At 40.9% G+C, this 25271-nt stretch overlaps 3 protein-coding genes across 8 annotated transcripts in view; 1 reads left to right on the forward strand and 2 right to left on the reverse strand.

Annotated features, from left to right (window-relative positions):
• Positions 1–224: 224 nt before the first annotated feature.
• tbpl1 (TBP-like 1) lies at positions 225–6776 on the forward strand. 4 transcript variants are annotated; one of them, XM_084000367.1, is made up of 8 exons: positions 225–256; positions 1025–1139; positions 1907–2147; positions 2290–2372; positions 2788–2851; positions 4370–4473; positions 5027–5121; positions 5399–6776. In XM_084000367.1, exons 3-8 carry the CDS (start codon positions 2013–2015, stop codon positions 5479–5481), a joined length of 564 nt encoding a protein of 187 aa, XP_083856493.1. In that variant the 5' UTR covers positions 225–256; positions 1025–1139; positions 1907–2012; the 3' UTR covers positions 5482–6776. The 4 variants fall into 4 exon arrangements, with proteins under 4 accessions (XP_083856493.1, XP_083856491.1, XP_083856492.1 ...); XM_084000365.1 differs by having other exon boundaries at positions 244–330; XM_084000366.1 differs by lacking the exon at positions 225–256 and adding an exon at positions 323–397.
• Positions 6777–6819: 43 nt separating this feature from the next.
• On the reverse strand, positions 6820–15461 carry slc2a12 (solute carrier family 2 member 12). Its single transcript, XM_084000471.1, has 6 exons — positions 15324–15461; positions 14125–14242; positions 9446–10741; positions 8660–8782; positions 8028–8160; positions 6820–7881 (listed from the first exon to the last, which is right to left on the reverse strand). Exons 2-6 carry the CDS (start codon positions 14216–14218, stop codon positions 7788–7790), a joined length of 1740 nt encoding a protein of 579 aa, XP_083856597.1. The 5' UTR covers positions 14219–14242; positions 15324–15461; the 3' UTR covers positions 6820–7787.
• A 5392-nt stretch (positions 15462–20853) lies between these two features.
• The window catches only part of sgk1 (serum/glucocorticoid regulated kinase 1), a 39263-nt gene continuing 34845 nt past the window's right edge, over positions 20854–25271 (reverse strand). For all 3 annotated transcript variants that reach the window (XM_084001021.1, XM_084001023.1, XM_084001022.1), the window contains 9 exons: positions 25166–25241; positions 24901–24976; positions 24555–24743; positions 24284–24415; positions 23280–23516; positions 23067–23162; positions 22768–22923; positions 22571–22660; positions 20854–22435 (listed from right to left, as the gene is read on the reverse strand). In XM_084001021.1, coding sequence (XP_083857147.1) covers positions 22268–22435; positions 22571–22660; positions 22768–22923; positions 23067–23162; positions 23280–23516; positions 24284–24415; positions 24555–24743; positions 24901–24976; positions 25166–25241 — 1220 coding nt within the window. In that variant the 3' untranslated portion in view covers positions 20854–22267. The remainder of the gene's footprint in view (positions 22436–22570; positions 22661–22767; positions 22924–23066; positions 23163–23279; positions 23517–24283; positions 24416–24554; positions 24744–24900; positions 24977–25165; positions 25242–25271) is intronic.

Here is a 25271-nt window from a genome sequence, read left to right on the forward strand (position 1 = left end):
AGTCCGTCTGTGGCCTTTGTTGTTCTGTGCTTGATTTGCAATCTGATGATTTCTCTCGGTAGGTAGGCTTGCATACTGTAGCATGAAAAGCTCTGGCTTTTAAAATTCTCTCCTAAATACATAGCCTAAATGTATGCTGGTTTTTACAGTAAGTTGTGTTTTGAAAGTTGGAACCGGAAGTTGACATACGTGTACTCTCTTTTACTTTGAAAGGTGAAAGCGGAAGTGACTTGCTGGCTGGTCCACGGAGGAAGGGGTTTGTCCACGAAATTTCGCCGTTAACTGGCTGTGTTGTGTGTTGGGGCTTACAGCAGTGGAGTGGCTGAAGAGGTAGCCAAGGAATTAAAGCAAACACATCAGATACACACATTAAATCAACACGCAGCTCCTCCACCCGGTAACCGAGGAGCTTCCTCGTCCTCAGTGCAACGTTTGGCTGCAAATCTGCTAAGCTAGCGTAGCTAACAACTTTTCATTCATTACTGCCTGTGCATTTTTTCCTTTGTTGCTAGCTAGCTGGTAGCCTTTATCCACAACATTAGCAGGGCGGTAGTGAGTTGTCGTTAACCTATAATTTGTTTTTTGCCGTTTGCTGTCGTTAAATTTCAGTCATAATAAGAAGAGCTGTGCATCAGTTTGCGGTAAATACAACAGCCTGTTTGTTTTGCTGGCGAGATTAGCTAGCATCGTTTTCCAAAATAATGCAGCCGCGTTACTGTGCAGTAACAAGATGAGTAATAAGTGCATCACCTGTAACACCAATAAACCGAGATGATGGATAAACATGCGACGGCGTTCACATACATTTCAATAAAACAAAAAAAGCATCACATAACAAAGTTTTACTCCGGTGGTACTGTTTGTCAATTGGTAAAGTGTAACGTTAGCTAACATCGGGCTAATGCAGTGTCACTAGCGGGTGAGCTAACGTTAGTACATGGATAAAATAGCGAAGAAGTACCTTTAAAACGAAAACGAGGTTGTTCTCCGAAGTGTTATAAGTAATTTCTCTCCTGTCTTGCAGATGCCTGTGTGATTGGTGTTTCAAGCTCCACTCCTAAGAGGGGACCTACGTAGCTGGAGAACTAGATGAACTGCCGCTTCCAGCCCCCATCCTCCTAGCATTTTGACGTTTTTAAGTAAGTATAGCAGCAGTTGGTGTGTCTTTGTGCTGATTGACTTCACAGAATGTACAAGTGCAATGACAAAAACAAAACAAAACAGAGGCTGTTTAATAGTGTTGTAGTCAAGACCACCTAACCCGAGACTGAGTCAAGACCAAGACCAGAACATACCAAGACCAAGACTTTGATGGGGTCGAGACCAAGTCCAAGACCGAGACCATTTTCAATACCATTACTGTATTCACTACCAGTACTCATGTGGCTTGATATTTACATTATTCCTCAGCTAAAAACACATGATGATGTTATGTAAAATCTATAACATATTTAATTGAAACAAAGTTTGGATTGAACAGAAGAACACAGCACAAAACCTGCTGAAGTCTCTTCCACTTTTGACACTACCAAGTTGTTCAGATGGTTACACAAGCATACTCTCTGTGCTTGCAATTTCATTATCTTAAAGTTATTGAATTACATTTCATAAACCAAAGTGGGCGACTGACAGACAGAGACATTTGTGGTTAAAAATGAGATGTCACTGCAGCTGTGGTTTTGAGTGGTCTTTAGAAAAAAATCCCAAGTCCAACTCGACCAAGACCGAGAAAAAATGTAGTTGATTCTGAGACAAAACCAAGACCGGTCTCGAGTACTACAACACTACTACAGACTAGCCATTACATAATCTGTTTGCATAGCTGTGGAAGATACTGCCTGAATATAAAACTAATTTGTCTAAAGTTTTGTATTCATAACACTTACAGTTTATTTTGCTTTTCCAGTGAATCTTGTCTCCCTGCCCATGCATAAGTGGTGATGGTGGTACCGATGATGAGGGTGTGAGGAGAAAGCCCCCTGTGCTCCCGTTGCTCCGCCACACACTTCCTCATGGATTCCAGCAATGATGAGGCACTTGATATCATTGTCACCAATGTGGTGGCGACGTTCAGGACCAGGTGCCATCTCAATTTGCGCACTATTGCCTTAGAGGGAATCAACGTTATCTATAAACCAGAAGTAGGGGTAAGGAAACCAAAGTCACTTTCTTTCCAGTAAAAGAAAGTCATATATTTAAATCTTTTTAACCTGATTTTATTATTGAACTCTTGTGCTAAAGAATGGAAAATAGGACACGTTGAAATAAAACCACTCTTCTTGTTTCCAGAAAGTCCTGATGAAACTTCGTAAACCCAAGATAACAGCCTCAATTTGGTCCTCAGGGAAAATAATCTGCACTGGAGCAACAAGGTAGACGCTCTCCACACGACACGATCATTAAGGCAATAAATGGAGGCTCTGGTTTCTAAAAAGGCCGATCATTTTCTCTTACTACATAAGTCTTGCCTGCTTTACTGTTGGTGCAGTAATGTTTTTGCTGACTGAGTGAGAGTCCTCATTGACTTCCCTATAATGCAGTGGCACTGTCATATCCTAAAGCTATTAGTGCTGACATTAGGAATGGAAATTACATTCACTGCAAGTCTATTACATGTCATACAGCACATTAATGACTATGGTTATTGGTGCCCTGAACCTACTGTCACTCTAAAGGTTGACACTTACTGTCTGTGTGTTATATTTGTATATATTTCTTGCATGCCAAACCACGTACAGTATGTATGTAAGTTGCCGTCTCTCACTCCTGCTTTCTTCTTTCTTTCAGTGAGGATGATGCGAAGCTGGGCGCTCGCAGGTTAGCACGCTGTCTGCAGAAACTAGGCTTCAAGGTGGGAATGATCTCAAAACTGTTACTAACCACACTGATATTAGTAAAAAAAAAAAAAAAAAAAGGAAAAAAGCAGAAGCATCATGATAACTTTTGATGCAGAGAGGGTTTGTTATCATATCTGTTAAGTTATTGTATTTCTTGTTGTCCAGGTGATGAAAGAGTCTTGCACAGAAGTAAGCTGACATTGCAGCTGACATTCTTAGGTTTTTCAGAAATATTTTATGGAGAAATCTGACTTTGTATCATAATTCACAATATTCACCACAATAATTTAGAATACTCTATAAACAAAATATCATAAATAATTAGATTTTTAGACCGTGTGATTAAGAACGCCATTTATGTGTCTTTAAAATTTAGCATATTAAATTCTACAGTGTAGTTCCTGAGATTTTGGATATAAATTCTCTTTGAAACAGTTTCAAAATAGATTCATGGAAGCACAGACCTTATACACCAGTTCTGAAATGAATTAAATACCCAGTGTGCTTCATTAGACCATGTACAATGCTCATTCTGTTTGACTATAGTTTGCTTTAGTCAGGTCATCATCTCATGACTCGCTGTAAAGAAAACAGCAGCATGCAACCAGTTTAAACTGCAAGTAGAAAACTAAAGTGAAGTCGCTCCTCAATGTAAAACAGCTGCTCTCCGAGCTTTGAATTAGCTTGAGTTTAAAGCTTTTTCTGGCAAATCACTCGTTTCTTCTCCTATTTCTGCAGTAACAACACTCAGTTCAAATGAGGCTAACCTAGGAATTCTTGCCAACACTACGGCTTGAAGACGAGTCGATTTTCACTTTTACACTCTGAATAGTTCCTAGTTGAGTTCCCGAGAATCATGCTCCAGTGAAGGGATGTCCTTTGTTATTGTTTATTTTGATGTTGTAGAGGCAGCAGGGAGTGCATGTGTGTATGTGTGTGGTCTGTGGCAGAGTGCACATCAAAGGCACAAGTCAAGTCAAGCAAATAATCATTTAACAGAGACCACAGAACAACTAAGTTGTATTTATTCACGTTACACGTCTCATAAATTCTAGTAGGTGTGTCAATACTACCTGAAGGTTAAATAATGAAAAACATTAGGACATAAGATTTGACTAACAATGAAATCAAAGCATTTCCATTCAGGTAACACAGCACTATTACTCAGGTAAACATTTGGAGACTACTTGATACACTATCTAAAGTGCAAAAGTGCTACTAAGAATTCACATATTAAACCCTTGTGCTACATATCTTACAAACAGTGCCATTGGCAAGTTACAATAGAGTGTCTAACAAGAACATAGCTTAGTGCTCATGTGGTAATAAATGCCCAGTGGACAATATGCAGCAAATGATTCTTGTGCCCTTAATTGCTTTTGTTTAGTTGCTCAATAGCACTGATTGTAATCACATGTTTTTACCACAAGGCGTCACTGTGAAGAGTGGAAGAAGGGTTTTCTAATAATTTGGAGTAATATTACTCCGCTCATGTATTAATACATTCATCTAAGTGTGTGTTGTCTGTGCAGGTGAGGTTTTCAGCCTTCAAAGTCGTGAATGTGCTGGCAGTGTGCTCCATGCCCTTTGCAATCCGCCTCATAGACTTTACAAAGAACAACCGACCCATCGCCAGGTAATTCATCCTGTACATCATAACCTATATCGTAATATTGATTCACATCATCACCGTTGTCCTCATTGTTGTTATTCCAACTTATAAAAGTTCTGTGATGTTAACAAATCGTGAACTCTGATCTCCTGTGCTTCATGATGTTTACTTTGGTTCATTAGTTTTGAGTTATGAATTTTGACTCTTTCAGGATAAAAGTACAGATCACTGTCAGAGTTATCCATCATTCACTAACTATGATTTGATTATGAGATTCACGTCACATATGCACTTTGAGATGCATGTATTATAAAGCCAGGAGCCCTGTTAAAAAACTCTTATTTACCAGTGATTCTGTTTGCTAGTATGGGATGACCTCTAGTGGTGAGAGCACTTGTCAGTGAACTAATGTAGAGCAAACAGAAGGCGTGGGTAGTGTCAGCCTCGGATTCACATATTTATGTGACAACATAACTGGCATTTGACATAATGTAAACAGTCTCAAAACTGCATGTACTTGATGTTGGACGTGTGGTAACGTCCCTGTCGTACTTAACCATGTGTTTGTCTGTGTTAGTTATGAACCAGAGCTCCACCCTGCTGCCACATACAGGATCAAAAATCTCAAGGCCACCATACAAGTGTTCTCCACTGGCAGCCTCACAGTCACAGGTACAGGCACACACATGGGGATACAGCTTAAAGGATTGAGGTCACATTGTTGTAATGCACTTTTATAGTCTTTTACAACCAGAAAAGCAGTTTGTAAATAACGCAATCCCTCAAGGAATTTAGCCAAAGAGTGAAATTGTTTAGTTTATGTGCTCTTTGTATGGCATGGTATACATAACTTGGCACAGACAGAAGAAATTCTTTCTTTTTTTTTTTATTTAGGTTGAAACTTGTTTTTGTACACTCCACCCACACTTTCTCCTTTACACTGATATAGGACCATGTGTGCAGAATGTGGCCACCGCTGTGGAGCAGGTTTATCCGCTACTGTTCGAGTGTCAGAAACCTCTCCGCAAATGAAAGACAACAGAAGACAGAAGAGATGAGTGAAAGAGAGAGCAGGGCCGGGGGAAGCACCTTGTCTGCAGATTTGTCCTTTAGATTTCCTCACTACATGATGACCGGGCATCAACATCCAACATAATCGACGGGCCAGAGTTCACCTGGAATTCTGGAATTTCACTCACCCACTCGGAGTCCCGCAAAAGTTTCAGTGCCGTTGTGGTTTTATTTCGTGGCTCTTGTGATTTTAACAGCGTAAACATGCAGATGTCTTCCAAACTTTGTATTCTTCAGCAGAAACCCCACCCTCCACTCTCCGGCAAACCTGACCTTGACCTGCAGGGCTGGTGCACTGCTCTCACTCTTGATTTACTCGGGGTGTTTTTGCATTTTGCATGGCCACAGAAAAACCAGTTGTGTAACCATTTGATGCTTAACCGTGGTCACTGTTTTTTAACAGTGAGAAGCCTCACCTTTAACCCTATATACACAACAAGTCAAGCCGTTTGCCACTTTCTCTGAAAGACTATCCGTCCACAGCTCGTTTGTAGTAAACACAAATACAAGGCATCCATTACTCACATTTTTTTGCTTAAAAAGAAAAACTGCAGCTGAAACTATAGACTTGAGTCTGGACTGTCCTTATACAGATACACATATCCGCTCACAATATGCATTCATCTCTGATTTGACTTGTTTTCTTACATTTCGTTTGTGTGTCTGTTCACTACAACTCTGTTCTTGTTTCACAACTGTGGCATCGGCTCAGAATGCACACTTACTCCGTCTCTTAATTTCTTCTCATTTTCTAATGGTTTTTTAACACAGAGTAACTTTGCAAGTATTTAACTGTTCTTTTTAGGTTTGGTCAATGTACAGAGCGAGGTTGATGTCATTAATGTTTGGCAATACGTCCAGTGAGTTGACTTTTTAAAGCAACATAAGACTACTAAGAGTTCAAAGAAGATATGTTCAAATTACGTCCTATGCTCAATCAATTAGTCTTGAAAACAAACCCTCCATACAGGACCCTCCTCTCCTCTATTCCAGTGAGAGGAAGTGCTTTTAAATGGAAATCACAATCCTAGTTGTAACATGACTGCTGACACTTGTGCTGGGTATTACTTCCATAGAGGTAACACGTGTGTATGTATGTATATATTGAACGCATCTCATGGGAAATATGTTGACAAAATCTTTGACATGTCTGATTTATGTGGGATGGAGTACTTTTGGAACCAGTGTTAACTGAAGATTTGTGACACTTGTTCAGAATTTTGTATTTTGTATAAAATAATAAAGGTTAATGATAAAACAGACCAGACACTCTTACGTTTTTTTTATCATCCTTTTTATTCGTCCCTATTACAGGTTTTATGTACCAGTTTCAACATAATACCCATTATTATGATAGTTTCATACGATTTCCTGTGACAGACATTTCAAACACATTTACACATTTCACAACATAAGAAAAGATAATGGTAAGTAAAGATTTTAAAAAAATGTGCAATTGTAATTGAGAAAAGGTCCACATATTATTTTCTTGCAGTACAACATTTTACTCAATCAACTAAGCATGATTTTGGCATCACTGTCAAAAGTAAAAAAAAATAAACAAACTTTTTTTTTTCTACAACTGTGCTAGTCAATAAATTATCTAGCCAATATTACAGATGTGATGTGATGGGTTTAGGTTTTTTTCAGCTACCAAACGAGCTGAATGTGGTCACTCATTAGCATTGTCTTGATCACATTCCTATAACATGTAAATGAGCCTCAGTCAGAGCACATGCTGCAATGTTAACCTGATATATACAGTAATGGTGCTATTACTTTACCTCAACACACTGTCATGTTATCTGAATTTACTTAACTGTGTTAATTTGGTTTGAAGGGATTAGTGTTAGATTCTCCAGTAAAGCAAACTGGGGTTATTAGTCACCATAATGTTAGGTCAGTGAAACAACATTCAAAGGACTAAAAGACTGTAGTAGTGCAGAGCCCCATCCCTTCGGCTGGCAGCTGCTAGAGAGTTCAATCCTGAAGCAAAGGTGGAAAATGTCTCTTTCTACACTGTGACTATGCTACAAAAGGATGAAGGTAAGAACAAAGCATAGGCAAGTGAATATACAGTATAATCTCACATTCAATTCGAGTTGGCTACCTTCTGTAACTGTTGCATGAACCCTGAGCTATCCTCTTTTTGAGTAATTAACGCCTCCATTATGTGAGGTGGGTGAGTTGTTCCCCAGTGTCTTTCATGATTACTGTTCTTGAATGTCCCCCCGGTTGAGGAGTACTGTAGCGACATGGTAAGGGACTCAGCTGTTTACTGGCATTTCTGAGGAGGTGATGCTGCTGATCAGGCTCTCCTGAGGCTTGACCTGCCGACAGAGACTCACTTTGAAAGGCTTTCTGATAAAACACAGAGAGAGAGAGAGAGAGAGAGAGAGAGAGAGAGAGAGAGAGAGAGAGAGAGAGAGATGGAAGATAAAACAAGTCGTTAGTTCACAAGATAAACTGATGACAGTATTTTACGTCACATGTAGGCTGACACTCACTTCTTAGCCAGTTCTTTGGATATCTCCTCCAGTGTGCGACCTTTGGTCTCAGGAACACAGAGGATGACAAACACCAGGAGAACGAAGCTCATGACAGCGTAGAGGAACATCACATTAGGAACTCCAATCTTTTCTAGAAAAAACAACAGTAAAGAAACAGATGTTTTCAGCTGTGTTTAACTTGCTATTACCTAATAGTGATACAATTTAGATGGATCAGACAGACAAGTTTACATAGGAAAATAAAGGCTGAAAATAAATGTCTAAAATGTTAAATGCTAAACTGAATATCAAGGCAGAGCAAATATTTGATATTTGAATAGAGTGCCCAGTGGAGAGAAAATCCTGCAACACCTTTGTTTTTTCAGGAGATAAACCCATGTTCTCTAGCTATAAAATTGAATCATTACAAAGTCAGGATTATGTTTAAACAAAGGAAATGCAAACACCATTATTTTTGTTAAAATGTATGTTTTAAAAAAATTGTTCAATGGAAATGATTGTTTGCAGAACAGAAACGCTTATGTTCTAAAAAAAAAAAAAAAAATACAGCTCTGCCTCACTGGCGGCCTGAACATACATCCAGTACTTTATAGCTGATGGATAAAACAAACACAAACACATAAACACACCGGTAAATGTGAGGAAGGTCATGGAGATGAGAAGGTTTGTGGCCCAGTTTACGGCTGACACCACAGACACAGCCCTGCCTCTGACCCCCATGGGAAAGATCTCGCTGAGAACCACATACACCACTGGAAAGGAAAGAAAACAATGGCAGGAATGTACAGAGGATAAGAGGTGATGATTGACAGGCATCTGTCAAATTAACATGAACAATCACTGAACAAAATCATTTGAACATAATATAGCAAATAAATTCTTAAAGGGATCGTTCAACATTTTGGCCTATTGCCATAATACCTATAGTTATAGCAGTAGGTTCGTTACCTTTAGTGCAAGCTATTTTTAGAGCGGCGGAGCCGAGCCACGAGCTGCTCAGAGCTACTGGAGGCTCATGGGATTTCTTGGTTTCCCTCATCAAACTCATTTCAACAACTCCAAAACGCTCTCGTGGACAAGTTGTGACCTGCACATTCACCACACTATGAGATAATAACAGAACGTTACATGACACGAGTTGTTTTCGAGGCAAATGCAGAGACTGCTTGCCGAAAAACTGCCCCTGAAGGCAACGGGCATCAGCGGTTTCGCATGAATTTACCTCTAAAACAACTCTGTCTGGTAACGTTCCGTTATTATGGCCAATTTGCCAAAATGTTGAATTATCCCTTTAACATGTGAGTTCCTATACATTCCGTTAAATTGATAATGGTATAGATTGATTCACCCACTCCTATCGGTGCATGGGAGCACCAGTGGAGTGGGTGAATCGACATCAGACAGTGAGTTCTTACTTGGTCCGAGGCCAATAGAGAAAGCTGCAACATACACCAGCAAACTGATCAGTGATGCCCACTTCAGTGTGGATGACACTTCTACGCGAGTCCTTCCTCCTCCTGACTCCCTAATCCCAGCATCCTCTCTGTTAGTCCTCTGCGTGTCCTCGCTCGCCCAGTGGCTGGGGAGGTCAGTAGAAAAAATGCCACTGTTGTCCAAGTCTGTGGAGGTTCTGTTTAAATCCCATGGGATTTGTGTGTGGTTTGGCGTAGTGTGACTTTTGCACAGGCTGGTGAGGTGAGTGTGGCTTTGTAGTGTCAGTGTACCGAGTACAGCCAGCGACATTCCCATTGCGACAGCACCCACACACAAAAAGCTCTTGGGTCCCACCCGGTCGACCAGCAACACAGCAGGGATTGTGCCAACTACTTTGACTACTCCAAACCCCGTGGAGGCCAAGGTTGCCGCAGCGTCGCTGTCGAAGCCTACGCTACGGAGGAGTGGTGAGGCATAGGAGAGGATGTTAGGTTGACCAGTAGCCTGCTGGAGAAACACTAAAGCGATGCCCGTTAGCAGTCGTGAACGCAGGTTGGCCTTGGTGCTGAACAACTCCCGGAAACTGTACTCTGATTCTTCTTTCAGTCCCGTCTGGATGTCCTTGAGCTCTGCTTCTACACGCTCCGTTACCCCACCTCTCATTCTGGCCATCACTATCTTGGCCTGCTCCATCTTACCCCGAGTGACCAAGAAGCGTGGACTGGGTGGGAGGAACATGAGTGCGCCTACTTGCAGCAGTGCTGGGGGGATCACTAATCCAAATGTGTACGCCCAACCGGAGGGCACGGTGGCAAAGGCGTAACTGCAGCTGAATCCCAGCATGACACCCACGACCAACATCAGCTCGTACAGCGTCACCAGCAGACCCCTCCTCTCTCTCGGGGAGATTTCCGCAATATACAGACACGCCGCCGTCCCAGACAGCGCCGTACCCATGCCGACTATCACTCGGCCTATTGTCAGTGCGGCAAGCGAAGTCAGGGCGATGAGCACGACGGTCCCTGCGACCACGAGGGCGGCGCTCAGGAGCAGAGTACAGCGGCGGCCATAGCGATCCAGTATGGGGCCTCCGGCGAGGCAGATGAGCAGAGCTCCGACCAGGTGGGAGCTGACCAGCAGTTCCTGTTCCCGGCAGGAGAGAGAGAGAACGCCGCGCAGCTGCAGCAGGACCCCGGAGGTCAGGCCCATCTCGTAGCCCAGCATCAGGCCGCTCAGAGAGGCTGCTACAGCTGCTACCACCACCAGCCAGCTGCAGCCTGGAGAGAGGGACACAAAACATGGAGTCAGAGAATGTGCTTCAAGATATCAGCTATCCAACCAAAGGTCTGATCCCAACCTTCAACCTCAAGGATTTACACATTTAGCCTAACTTTACCATGACAGAAATCATAAATAAGTTCACAGCAACCTTCACCTTTCATTGTCTTGATATGTCATATATGTATCTAACCATGTATTATCATTTATTCATTGTTAAAGTTTTGTTCTTTTTAGGTCAAGGTACTTTTTATGAACCTCAGGCATGTGATTTCAATCTAATTTTCTAACCCAAACACCCTTTGCCTTTATTTATCTTTATAGAATGATGAGCTTTTTTTCATGGCATATTTTTTATGTATTTTGGAACCTGCATTTTTAAAAGTGGCAGAGAAACTGAAGAGAAGAGACATTTTCACTTTCATATATATATATATATATATATATATATATATATATATATATATATATATATATATATATATATATATATATATATACTGTATGTATATAGATAGATAGATAGATAGATAGATAGATAGATAGATAGATAGATAGATAGATAGATAGATAGATAGATAGATAGATAGGAAATGTCATGTTGAATCATCATGCTGAAGTGGATCTTCTTGAGTGAGGTCAACTAGATGACTATTTGTTCCCTTGGGTGATCAAACAAGTACTGTGTTCTTTACAACTAGTCAAGCTGTAAAGCAGCAAATAATCGTCCATGCAGTTGTTGTAATCCGGGTTAAGATGACATGCAGCAGGAGGGGTGGGGCAACATGTCTAAATGTTGAAGGTAACATGTCTTATTGGTTTTATCCGTAGCCAACAGATTCTTGAGCAACAAAAGCTTCTGTAAAGGTAATTGCTTTAAATAAAGATTACAGTAATAACATTGGATGAGATAGAAAACTGACTGCATTCAGTGGTTGGGTGTGGGACACTCTGTAAAAGCACAAATGTCAACATTAAGTTATCAAAGACACGGTATAAGGAAACGCTTCTCCACAATGGGAGAGAATTTGCACACAAAGAGGCAGAGAGGAACGCAGGATTGGGTTACTTCCACTAACAGTGTGATGTCAGAGCCAGGGTGACCAGGTAAAAGGCCAGATAGCATCATTAGACATTTTTTTAAAAAGTTTTCCAAGTGCTGTGTGCCATACCTTCTGGCCCGCTGACATATTTTCTCCCTGGAGGTTTCCCCCAACCACAAAGCTGCCTTAACAGTGCTGACTGTGTGGAATTAGAGGTCGGAGGTTCACAGGAAGAATGCTGAAGCAATCTTGTAAGTCATTATATGCTTGTGCGTGTAAGACATGCAATTTCCACATGCATTGTCTGGCATGTATCTTGTGAGTTAACATAAATATCATTATCATTACAGTGAGGTAGATAGGGAAGGAACAAACATAAAACCCATAAGCTCAGCATTCAAACACAGATATAATCATCTTTAAACATAAATCCACAACTGCTATTAATGACCCTTGTAACTGTTGTTAACCTTTGTTATTGCTATTGCTATCAATATTATCTAAACTTTGTAAAGAGGCTGTATAATCTTATATATTCTTATGGATTTTACTGCTGTGGTTCTGATAAGCATGCCGGTAAAATGTATTTAATCTGTATGGTTCAAAATGCAAGAGAAACACTGACACAGGTACAAACTGCAGTAATCTTTTTCCATGTGTGACTTTATCTAATAATGTGAACAAAACATTTGAAATGCTAATGTCGACATACATGCATTGGAGCACTTGTACATTCACTTATTATTCTTTACACATTTTTCAGTGAGTCTCTGGACTGTGTTTAATGCATAAAGTTTTTCTTTCAAATCATGTGCTGGTAATACCCACTTCCAGTTAGGGATTGTTACAGGTGCTCTAAAAGCAGTGCCAAGTCCAATTAAATCAGAGTCAGTGTTTCATACATCACAATAAAGCTCAAGCCCAGTAGTATAGTAGTAGTATATGTGATTAGATTAAGTTTTGGATGAGTAATGAGTGATCAGTGACCAATCTGTGTCACATTTTTGATGTTGTGCCACCTAGGTCAGAGTGACCCGCAGTAAGCATAAAAACAGTCATAAAAAACATTTGGCTTCATTATTAATCAGAGTTTGAGAAACAGTTTATGTGCAAAACCCATCACTGTTTTCACACATAAGGCTACTGTACACGGAGGCTGCCTGTAATATGGAGCAGGATTTAAGGGTTATCAGGTTACTTCAGGTTTAACAGCGGGTTTACAAGGGTTACAACGATGGTTCACTTCTTACGGAGGTAAATCTCCATGGTTACTTTACTTCAGAGGGTTTAGAGAAAAAAAACTGTCAACAGTCCAACTACTGACCAACCAGATTACTGGAAAAACTAAGTGATTATTTCAACCGGAAAAGAGTTTACAATAAAGTTTTAATCTTTTACAATTTGTCACTGCAGCTCAGGATAACATGAGGGAATTTAAGACGATAACTGGAAATAAAAACTAAACCCTCTGATGTCTTTTATTAGAAAAATTATTCACACACTGTTAAATATTTCCCACGGTTATAATTGAACATTTGAGTCATTCTGACCACATCAAACATTAACTACTTCTCCTCTCTCTGCTTTGGTAGCAGCAACAGCCTGGCATTTTTATTATTATTATTTTTTACATTTGCATCACATCTTCATTATAGATTTTTCATCATCAGAGAAAAGAGCTGAAGTATTTACTCAGAAAGAAATTAAATTATCATTCCTGCATATATTGACGTTATATTCAAGTATACATATAAGTATACTCTGGCTTTTCTAATAATTATTTTTAATTCTGAGTTAGATTTCATTTCTCACATCAATCTTGCTACAGCTAAACCTCTGATGGTGTTGCCTATTAACACCATAACAAGCCTGGTAATACAAGTTACACAAGATGCCTGTCCATGCATGTGTCCTGTGACACTAGCAGCTGATGAAAACATGAAAACATATCCTGGCTATGTGGACTTGCTTCATACCACAACCAAGTTGCCAACTGACTGGATGACTCAAAACTCACAGCAGGACTTTTTACATTAGTTACAGATTCGTGGGAGGGTCGCTGGAAAAGCTATCTGGCCAGTAAAGATGTTTCTTGGAGGAGGTCAAAGGTTAGCATTGAACAATACTGATTTTCAGTACACTTGAGTTTTACATTCGACTCAACTGTTAATGGAGGCTTGGTGGTGCGAGCCAGGAAATGTAAGATGTGGGGAGGTCCCCATTATAACTTATGCCCAAGTAAGCTATGAAGAACACAGACACACCTGTGACTTAGGTATGTGTTTAGATCAAATAAAAACAACCCTTAATTACACCATATCAAAACAATCTCACTGTACCTGGGCCTCTGGGTGGGGCCAGTGCCTGGGTCTCAGAGGATGGGTCGCCTTGGTGGCAAGAGGCCATCTTCTTGGTCTCACTGTCAGGGTCCATTGTCAACCAGCACTAACAGTAGGCCTAGGTAAAACAGATACACACAAACACATTACGCAAATACGCACACACAAAGACACTCAAAAGTTTGATCCCAGACCTGAACTGCAGGCTGATGGATAGCACTATTTCCTAGGAGGAAACTCCCAGACTGTAAATCGATGCTCTCTGTTAAAATGCCAGTACCTTTTATTACACTTTATTTTGAAAAAATATATTAGGCTACATACACATTATGTTTCATTAAACACAATAAAAAGTTCTTCTCAGATGTAAAATGTTGTCTTAACACAAGCACCCTTAAAATTGCCTATTAGTGACAAAATGTTCACATTTAGACCCCCGTAAAACAAGTTAGCAAGTGACCACACATTTGGTGCCAGCTCTCAGTGCACCATCCTTCAATACTGGGTGCTATTAACAAAGTTTTATCCTTGCCATGGATACAACACAAGTTACAGGAACATCACAGAGGAACAGAGCACTGTTTCACTTCATTTCAGTAAAACACTGAGCCTAGGCATTTCCCGAAGGACTGCATAAGGCAATCCAGGGTCAACCTCACACCAGCTGATGCCTTTTGGTGGTCCTGGATACTTGCAAGTCCCCTAATGAAAGCCTGTGTCATAAATACCAGCTCTTTGAAGCTCACAATGGACATTTGCAGTCGGTTCTTGGACACAGAGGTGCGAGTGTAAGCCTGCCAAGACTGTTGTTTTTAGTTTACACTTCTATCATCTCTTGTTTTTCTTATTTTGTCGTGTCTAGCGCATTGAAAGTGTGTAGTCTCGCATTCATTTGGACTGTACCCCATCCTCAGCAACCTGCAACAGCATATGAAAGGGTGTCATGTGTTATATTCTGTGTGAGGCTACACAATGGGACCACATCTTTTTGTATTTAATACATAAAGCTTGGTTTAAAGATGGTCCAAGTTCATTTTGCGGACCTCAGTTACCACCTCATCAAAAACACAACGTTTGTATGCCAACACCGACAGGTTCCTTTGAGACACCGACTTCAAGTGTGGGCTTGCACTTATTTACATGCACTTCGCTACACTATTTCAGTTGACAACAGCTGTATGCAGTGACAATTTTCCTACCTGACGCCCCAGCCGAGTTTTTTGTTTTGTTTTGTTTTTGTGAGCTCAGAGTCGTGTTTGTCGTGTCGCCTCCATTCGCTTACTTCTCCTCCAAAGTTTCCCCACCGGACTAAACTTTTCCTTCGCTCGCGACTCCTATCTGCGGCTCGTGTCGACGCACGCATTCGGCTTGTTTTGGTAAGGCACTTGTTAGCCCCGCCCACGTTTGCCCGGACCACGAATAGGAAGCGAAGATTTGGCTTCTACCGTGAAATCTCATTGGTCCAGACGTGTCAATCTGGAATTGCCTATAGAACTATGTATTTATTGTAAACAAAGTATCCTTGCAAGCTATTGTTGCTCTTCTGTAATAGTTTGAAGTTGCAAATGATTTCTGTGCTGCACTTATAGCTCATCACGAATTTATGTATGTTGCTGTAATCATCGATATAAGTCAACCAGCAATAAAAAAAAAATACACCTGTATCAATAATGCTGTTTCACACAAGCTGCCAATGAAAACAAACGGAGTGGCCACCTGCCTGAAATGCTCAGTCAGTTCCCATGCCCTGTTTCTGCAGCAAGCTGTAGGGCTGAGCTGTCCCATCTGCCCCTGCTGCTTTACATATGACAGAATGTACCCTAATGTGCCTGTAACATTCAGTTTGTGCTTGGCCTACTTCTGCAGAGATGTATTTAGATATTGGCCTATAGGATCCAAAGTCTGACCTGTTGTGAACCACTGTCATTTGAGCCTCAGTTTAGTTTACCAGAGATGTGTGTGGGTGTGTGTGCGCGTGCATGTGCATGTGCGTTATGCAATGACTTGGTAACTGAGATAACTATGAGTGGCCTACTTGTCGGACTATGTCAGCAAAGTCACAGATTGTTTTCCTTAGGTTTAGTCCTGTGTCTTAAATACCACATTGGAAAACACTTTCAGCATTTCAGGTTAAAAGCACTATAAGCAACTAAGCCTACACATTGTAAATGTATGCTTTCAAGGCTACTTTCTCTCAGTGTAGAACAGTCATTGGTTTGATTCTGACAAACAATGCGATATAGCTCTGTTTTAGGCTACTTAATATTACTTAGAAAAGAAAGTCTTACTCACCAATGTAGCTACAACACAGTAATGGTAGGGTAATCAGCGGCAGACCTATTGACAGTTTAAAGGCCAAACTAGGATGTTGGTTGTGCAAATCAAAACAAATTAATCAATAGATTTGTTTTTGTTCAAAGTGGGGGAGTGGTAGACAGAGTAGTCATACCTTATTTTCGTATGTTTTCCTTTGATATACAGTGTGTGCATTCAAGTGAACCTGTATGACACAACACACAACAGTAAGATTTTTTAAATAAATGCAAGCTTCTTAATACAGTATAAATTAACTGTCTGTGCACACATGATGACATGCACAAGGCCATTCATGGAAACACACCCTCTTTTTCTGCTTCCCTCTTTCACCATCTCACATGCAAAGCTATGCTGAATATCAAATTAAATTTGCAGGGGAGCCATGCCTTTGCTTTTCAGTACTATTTGTCTGGGAGGTTTAAATTCTGTTGTAGATTTATCAGGATATGGATGATGTAGGATCTGAGTTTATAAAGGAAAAAAAGAACGTCAGTTCTTGGCCATCATCCCAGTATACCTATGTCCAAGTAGGCTAACTAACTTGTTTGGTAAGACAGGAACAGCAGAGTATCAAACAACTGTTGTAATAACACACACACCCATTGCATTGACATTTAAAACTCAATATATGGGTGTCATTTAAAAATCATCATGACAGATAGGAGAGGAATATAATATATTTCCTGGATTTTTTTTGTTTTGTCTTTATTTAAAGCACATTGAGTTGTTACATAAATAAAGATGCCTTGCCTTGCCTTGCCTATTGCGCACATTTTTTGCAACAGTTATATGGAATTAAGTCAAGATGACATTGTCATTTTTGAAGGCTGCAGTTTGTGGTACTGTTGAACTGTATTGTGTTAAATAAGCATGTGTTTCTGTTATTATTAGGTCAACTAAATAACAGCAATTTGGTGTAAATTCAAACTTCACTTTAAAGAAACCTAGACTTCCTCAGATGTAATGTGAGTGTGGCTGAATGTGATGTAGGTTGCTCAGTGTTTCAACTGCTGCCACAGAAATATAAAAAACTAATTTCAAAAAAATCAATCGGTCATCAATTCATATTTTTGAACTCAGAACAACATCCTCTGCCATTGATTAAAAATAAGTCATCTTAATACAGACAATTGTTTAAAAAGGATACAATATCAGCCAACCTTTTCATAATGCTCTATCTCACTGTTTTCTATTGTCAATATTGCAACATCGTGATTAAAGAACTTAACCTTAATGTTACATTATTTATTAAAATTTTTTTCAAGTGTCATCAAACTCATTATAGTGTTTTAATTACTCTGACTGGCTGTGACTCTGGGCTTGAACCTTGAGCAAAAGAGTTCATGTGGTTGTCAGGCTCATGAATTATAAAGAGGGCTCCTTGCAGCTGTGCACTCCTGCCCTCTTGTGGTCGTGAGCATTTCTTTCAACAAAGAAAATTAGACAAGAAAATAACTTCATTGGATCTGACCAATTACCCCTACTCTTTAATGGACCCACACATTCAAGAACCAAATACTCTAACAACTTCCCAACCACTGGAATCAAGTAGAGCTGCCTTGAGCTGCTGTTTGGCCATTCCAGTAAGCTTTTTGACAAAATTCATAAGAGTAACAAAGTGTGAATTTTGGGTCAATAACGCTGTGTGTCCTTACTACAAATTTCTTCAGTGGTTGCTGGTTGGATAAAGCCATTGCCACTACACTAGTGTGAGGTGGTATGTGTGACACATGTAAAATTAGACAGAACGATTTTGTGTTGTAGATTTCAGATCAAATTCACATGTATCTATAATTTTGGATTTATTTAGATTTTTCAACAGCATATTTGTGAAAGGACAGACACAGACAATCGATCCATCAATCAATCAAACAAACTTTTTAATAGCACTTTTCATACAATTAAAAATGCAAAACAAAGTGACAAACTAGGACAGATGTTCTCAGATGTTGAGGGATGGTTTGTTTAAGATTTTCATGACATTTATAGAGATCAGAAAAGTATAGAATGACATCGGCATCATCCTCTAACCATTAAAGTTTATCCGTCTCCCTGCAGGTGATAAAGGGAACATACCAGGATGTCTGAAATTCTGTTACACCAAACAGCTAAAAACATACACAATATAAAACTGACAAACAAAACACAGCAATACCAAACAAGATGGAAGCCAGAGGAGCAACCTCGCCCAGAAAGGTCCCAGGCCTGGGAACTGAACCTAGAGATAATATTGCTAACAATTTTTTAAATCAGATTATTAAGAACATCTAGGATGTGTGTGGTGTTTATGACCTACCTTACTATCAAAGTCCAACACACACACACACACACACACACACACACACACACACACACACACACACACACACACACACACACACACACACACACACACACACACACACACACACACACACACACACACACACACACACACACACACACACACACACACCTGTGACACCTCCCTCATGCCAGTGTTCAGGGAGATGATCAGTCAGATTGTGTGACTCCTGATGATAGTTAAGGTTCATAATGGAGAAGTTTGATGGAGAAACTTAAGGTGGTATGAGGGGGGATGTCATCTCCCTTGCCTTGTTAGCAAAATGACTATACACTTCATTCTCATTGACCTGCCACCCCCCCTCTCTATCCCCTGGCAGCAGAGAAAGTGGGTGGTTTAATATATGTAACTCTCGGGCCGCCTGACTCATTGATCCTTTATCTGACTGGTTGTGCGAGTTACTAAAATCTATGACTGTGAACATGGCTGTGAAATATCAGTAGCTCTCTCTGTGCTGTGTATTGATAAGTCTATGATGCTGTCCTTGGTGCTGAAGTGGGAGACAGCTCCGCCTTACGCCTTTCTCCCTCAGACTGTGGTGTCAGATCTTTATCATGTGCCTCCACCTTTTCTGTGACTCTGTTTTTGTTTCCTCCCCCAAAAAAGATGAACAACTTTACTCACCAATCTGCTCAGTCCCTTAGAACATCTCATGTTCAGTTATAAAGTCACATTTATCATGGGAATTTTGGCAGCTAGAGAATAAACCCCTTGTGTATTTTATCAGTTCACGGTTTGGCCAGCAGATGGCAGTACATGACTATGGCTGCGGAGCAGATTTAGAACTATTACAGAACATCTTCTGCCTGATAGGGTTTTAAAGACAGAGACAGAGAGCACAAGCGACTTAATAATCTGCAGTGATGACATTCAAAATATTCCAATACCTGTAGCGTACACGTTTTTTGTTTTATTGATTGTGCCTCTTCTTTTAGGATTCATATGCAATAAGGATAATATTTTATTGGAATTTTTAAATCTTGTTTTCCCTCTTGGAGCAGTGTGAAAAAAAGGTAAACACTACAGTGAGAGCAGTAGCAACAGATCTAGATTTTACATAGCAGTGGGGCACAGATACAACATATTCAGTGAAGGGCATTGACCCGAAGAGTCTGTAATCTAAGATACAGCACAAACATACAGACTATGTGTAGAACATTATTCTTTAGATCAGGATATAGTGTTTTAGGAAAAAAATGCCATCAGGATTTTCTATTTCTGATAAGCACTGATGGTCTGTAGACCCAGTTACAGCCCAATCCATAAACATTCTGCATCGCCCTCATGCTGGGTTTTACTGAATTTACAGGAGATGCCTCAGAGTAACAATGTCAGACTGTTGGCTGGTAGACAGAGTTAAATCTTTTATGGGTCTTCACCAGGACAGTTTCTGCAGTCCTTTTATAATGTACGGTAAGTCTTTTGTGTGGGAGGAAATCAGAGGTCAGAGGTCACCTATAATAACCACCTAGATCTAGCAGATACTCGGTGTGCACCTCAGCAGACACTATTAACCTTGAACTCAGCAGGACATCAAGACACCACCCTGCTGTAATCTTCCCGTAAACATAATTCTTATTATTGTCTCATGATTTATGAATTATTATTTTGCATTTAAAATCAGTGCCTCTCCAGTGCAGGTAAAGTGTCTCTGCTGAACTGATATTATTACTGTAATATCTTTATGTCCTGGAGTGGCCTTATCAGTCTATCAGACACTGGCCAATAATTTGCTCGTCAAGAGATCAGTCCATACACGCGCACACACATTCACACACTTGGACGTCACAGTCATTGTTGTGTAAGGCTGCTGACGCATGACGGTTGGTTAAAGTCCATTCGATAATGTGGGACGTTTGGCAGAGGTCAGTAGCTCAGGCCTCTTCCAACCATCACTGGTCAGTGTTTATAATTTAATCTCCTTACATGTTTTAATTTACTCTCTAACTTTGAAAAAGGATTTCATGTGCATATTTTCTGCAGACAACGGATATTCGCTGCCAATGTTGAAAGATTAATCCTCATATTTCAGACTCATAGAAAATCAATAAAATGAAGCCTTCACCAGGTTTTAGGGTGTAATAAAGTTAAACTTTTATTGCAAACCGAACATGGTCACATAAATCTTAAACAATTTTACAATTTACAGTACATTTAACATGAATTGTTACATATACATATTTAAGCATACCTTTAGTCGTTTTTTGTTCAATATACATTAAAACTAGTACACATAACTCCAAATATACAAACAAACTTAAATACCATCAAACTGCATTACAGCAATATTAAAATGGAATGTTCAGTTTCAATGTAGTCGGCCCGGCTGCAGGCCGCCGTTACATTATTGTGAGGCGAATGGAAGACTATATGAGGGGGACACAGTTGGCAAGCAGAACCATACCAACACCTCTGAACGCGTTACTGTCTTTCTCACCTAGCAGCAGCAGTGCTCTCTCTTTCTCCCTCTGTCACCATTACCGTTATTGTTTTATGTGCAAATGAAGATATGAAACAGTTCCTACATCTCATGTGTTACATAGAGAGGAGGTGTGTAAAATTTAGTGCTACATCTTTCCTCTCTGATGACTTTCAAAAATAATAATAATAATAATAATAATAATAATAATAATAATAATAATAATAATAATAAAAACAATGGGTGAAACTGTGACATTAAAGTTTGACATAAACAAACCCAAAGGAGGTGAGCTCTGATGGAGAGAAGAGAAAAATAAAGGCACCTTTGAGAGAAATAGAAATGTCCCCCTCTGTAACATTCAGCTTCAAATGACTCCCTTTTCAAACACACAGAAAGGAAATGAGAAGAAACTAAAGCACCAAAATGAATGTCATCTCCGAGCTACTCAACGCAACAGCCAGGTCCCCATGGGTGGTTAGACAGAATCTCAAAAGGGAGAAGATGTTTCGCTACATACTAGATGAAGATGGAATTCCTTTTTCAGGGCTGGTACTAAACGGCCCAGCCTTCCTCTTTTGAGAAAAGGTGGAAGTTGGTGTGTGTGTGCTTGTCAGTTGTGGCTTTAGGGTCGAAGGAGGTGAGGAGGGGGCTTTTAAGCTGCCTGAGCTATGTGCAAAGGACCTCCACTATCAGGTTTAAGATGAGCAATCGAGGGCTGAAGAGGGATCTGGTTTGTGTCGGCTGCGGGAGGTTGAAGAATTTGTGCGTTGGTAAATAATGGTAACATGGAGGATTGTAACCCCAGTAAGTCCTTTTAAACGCCAGGCATCTTCTTGTAGCAAGTCGTCTTCAATGCATTCAAGAGTTGGAGAGATTGTGGAAAGTGCACATGTATAAACTTTTGTACTGTAGATACGGAGTTGTTGCAGAGGGTTGGTTCAAAAATATCCATCATCCTGATGGGAAACGTAGGGTGGGGTCAAGATGCAGATCCATGGACATGCCACAGTTCATGTCCTGTAAGTCTAAACTCGTGTCCATTGAATGTCTGCCTTTAAATCCTATAGGTAGGAGTCCATAGAAGGGGCGTAGGAGAAGCCCACAAAGGCCTCAGCTGCCTCTTTGATGCTGGCTGTGACAAGTGCGCTGTCTGGGGAGCAGCCAATGGAGCTGGGCACCGGCTCATCTGTGAACTCTGGATCAAAGTGCCGCAGGTCATTGGGTCCTGTCTGGAGGCGGGGAGGGGAAATGGAGAAGGGAGACAACAGGGGATTAGTCTGGCTGTAGAAATACGAAGCCACAAACGTAGAGAAGCCCAAATTCACCATCAGCAGCACTTATTGGAGTATTAAAATGGAACATACCACGTTGGGGTTGAAGGGAGGGGTGATCTTCTTAGCATTGAGGTCATCCCAGTTGATAGGGGAGAAGAATACGTGGTTCTTGATTTCAATCTGGAAAAGACCGGAGTGACAAACAATTAAAGGATGGGCATAGGCAGAGAATATGTCTAAACAAACATAGAGGAATATCTCATAAGAATAATATAATAAACACTTACAAAGTCTTCTGTGCAGCCCAGCCTCTTGGTCCGGTCCTTCTGCAGAAGGCCCTCCAGCAAGTGTCGGGCTGCGTTGGAAATGTTGGGTTTCAGCTGCAGCGGCTTGTTCAGGATGTTGTCATACATCTCCGCTGTGTTACGGCTGTAGAACGGAGGCTGAGGAGGGACAAAAGGAAATGATTAGTATCGAGGAATCCACATGACCAACACTGATTACATCATTTCAAATCACGCACAAATTCCTGTGCCAATAACAAACGGGACAAAAATGTTGCCAAATGACTGTGAATGTTACTCACCAGGCCGTAGAGCATTTCGTAGAGAACAGCTCCTAAACACCACCAGTCTACTGTCCTGTCGTACGGCTGCTTGTGTAGCACCTCAGGAGCTAAATACTGTGGAGGGGCAAAGACAAGGGAGAAGTGGTAAGAGTCAAATACTGAATGTTCCAGAGAGCTGTCAAAAACACCTGAACAGCAGGGGGTCAGCATAACTGAAGAGTTCATCCTTACCTCTGGCGTACCGCAGAAGGTCGACGTGGTCCCGTTGGGTTCGATGTTCTCTTTGCACAGGCCAAAATCTGTGAGGATGATGTGTCCCTGGGAGTCCAACAGGATGTTCTCTGGCTTCAGGTCTCTGTAGACAATGTTGAGGGAGTGGAGGTATCCCAGAGCGCTGGCGATCTCTGCAGCGTAGAACCTGGCTCTGGGCTCAAGGAAGCAGCGCTCTCTCTGTAGGTGGTAGAACAACTAGAGAGAAAGAAAAAGGAAACAGGAGAGTAAAGGTTATTCATACATGTATATTTTTTAATCATGGTTAATCTAGAGGGAGGCTCTGAAAGACATGCACCGAGATAGGAAATGAGTACAAGAAAGCCCGATAATAAAGGGTACAGAGACAGAACGGAAACTGACTGGCAGGAAATAAAGAGGCAGGAAGGTGACGGCTTAAAAAGTTCGACAGGGGAGGACAGATGACATGAGGGCCAAATTTGGAGCGAGAGACCAGTAGGATGGAGAGAAAAAAATAGAGGGGAAGAAAAGAGAAAGGGGAGAAGGAGAGTAAATGTGTCCTGTTTCCTGATAAGGCCCATATTTAATCAGCAATGTCTTTGCTCGTCCAACAATCACAGGAAATTAGCTCGATTAGACACACACTGAGTCTGAATGGCGCTGCTAATTTTGGCCCCCCGAGTCTCTCCCGCTGTCCCAACCCACCCCACTATTTCCTGAGAGGTGTTTCCTTTTAAGTGAAAGAGAGACTAAAAAAAAAGACAGAGAACGACAGTCTCTGTTCTGCTTCTCATGACAGGATATCCCCCCTTGTCTGTCTCTGTCTCATCTTCATGTCTGATTATTCTGAATTTACAGGTTGGGAGCCTCTATCTCTCTTCCCCTTTCCCTTTCAGCTACATCCACCATCCTTTTCCTGGTTCAATTAGCTCCTTCCTTAAATAGCTCAGCTTCTCCTCTTTTATCCCCATTCTTTAAAGGCAGCAGTTCAGTAAGTGACTCACCTCGCCTCCGTTGATGTAGTCCAGGATGAAATAGAGTTTGTCTGCCGTTTGGAAAGAATAGTGCAGGCCCACTAAGAACGGGTGCTTGACATTCTTTAGCAGCACATTCCTCTCTGACATGATGTGTTTCTCCTGAGTAACACAAAGAGCTTGGGTTAGACATGTTGGTGAGAACAGACTTTTTTCTGTGCTATGAGTTTGTCTGAGTCTGTGTTTACTAGTTGAGCGCCTGTGTGTGTGTGTGTGTGTGTGTGTGTGAGAGCGCATTTACCTCCTTCTTCTTGAGAATGGCCTTTTTCTGTAAGACTTTGACTGCGTAGAACTGGTCATCTGTGCGGTGGCGTGCCAGCAGGACCTTCCCAAAGCTGCCTTTGCCAATCACTTTGAGGAAGTGAAAGTCGCTGGGTTTAGCTGAAGGGTTGGAAGATGGACCGAGGTTGATCTGTTGGGATGGACTGGGCTGCAGGAGGGGGACCAAGAGAGAAGAGGATGGAGAGTGTTAGGGCTATAAACCAACTCCCAAATGTATGGTAAACATAAAAGAGGAAATGAGTGCATGTGTCAAGTGTAAACAGAGGAAGAAGCACACAATTCACTGTTTAATTCAATATACTTACAGGGGGAGAGGGGTTTGCATTCATGAGTTCAGCTTCCTGAGGAGGGCTTAGGTTCAGAATAGACTGAACCTCAGGACTGAAAAAACAAAGAAACATAAAAATGAGCTCATCTAAAAGGAAAGCATGAAAAAGAGCCTCATTTCAAAAATTGAATTAAGTCACATGAAGTCGCAAAGTTTCTCCAGAGGGCAAGTAACTGGCATTTCTGCTTGTGTTTTGTCCTCTGGCAAATGCAGAACAATAACATGAGTCAGATGGTACTCACTGCTTGCAGGCGTAGGAGTTTGTGGCAAGCCGCTGAATGAAGTCGTTCAGACCCATCCTCCTCTGTTTCATAAAAGCTGCAAGGCAAGGGAGAAAAAGGGAATATT

The sequence above is a fragment of the Trachurus trachurus genome (assembly GCF_905171665.1).
Source record: "Trachurus trachurus genome assembly, chromosome: 24".
NCBI lineage: Eukaryota > Metazoa > Chordata > Actinopteri > Carangiformes > Carangidae > Trachurus > Trachurus trachurus.

Bases quoted from the DNA above. Each gene is read 5' to 3' on its own strand.
- tbpl1 (XM_084000367.1), top strand. From the start codon at position 2,013: ATGGATTCCAGCAATGATGAGGCACTTGATATCATTGTCACCAATGTG. The intron at 2,373-2,787 runs GTAGACGCTCTC...TCTTTCTTTCAG, and splicing joins ATCTGCACTGGAGCAACAAG to TGAGGATGATGCGAAGCTGG. The intron at 4,474-5,026 runs GTAATTCATCCT...TGTCTGTGTTAG, and splicing joins AACAACCGACCCATCGCCAG to TTATGAACCAGAGCTCCACC.
- slc2a12 (XM_084000471.1), bottom strand. From the start codon at position 14,218: ATGGACCCTGACAGTGAGACCAAGAAGATGGCCTCTTGCCACCAAGGC. The intron at 10,742-14,124 runs GTACAGTGAGAT...CCCTCTCTCCAG, and splicing joins GGCCCCACCCAGAGGCCCAG to GCTGCAGCTGGCTGGTGGTG. The intron at 8,161-8,659 runs GTGTGTTTATGT...TGTTTTTTCTAG, and splicing joins GACCTTCCTCACATTTACCG to AAAAGATTGGAGTTCCTAAT.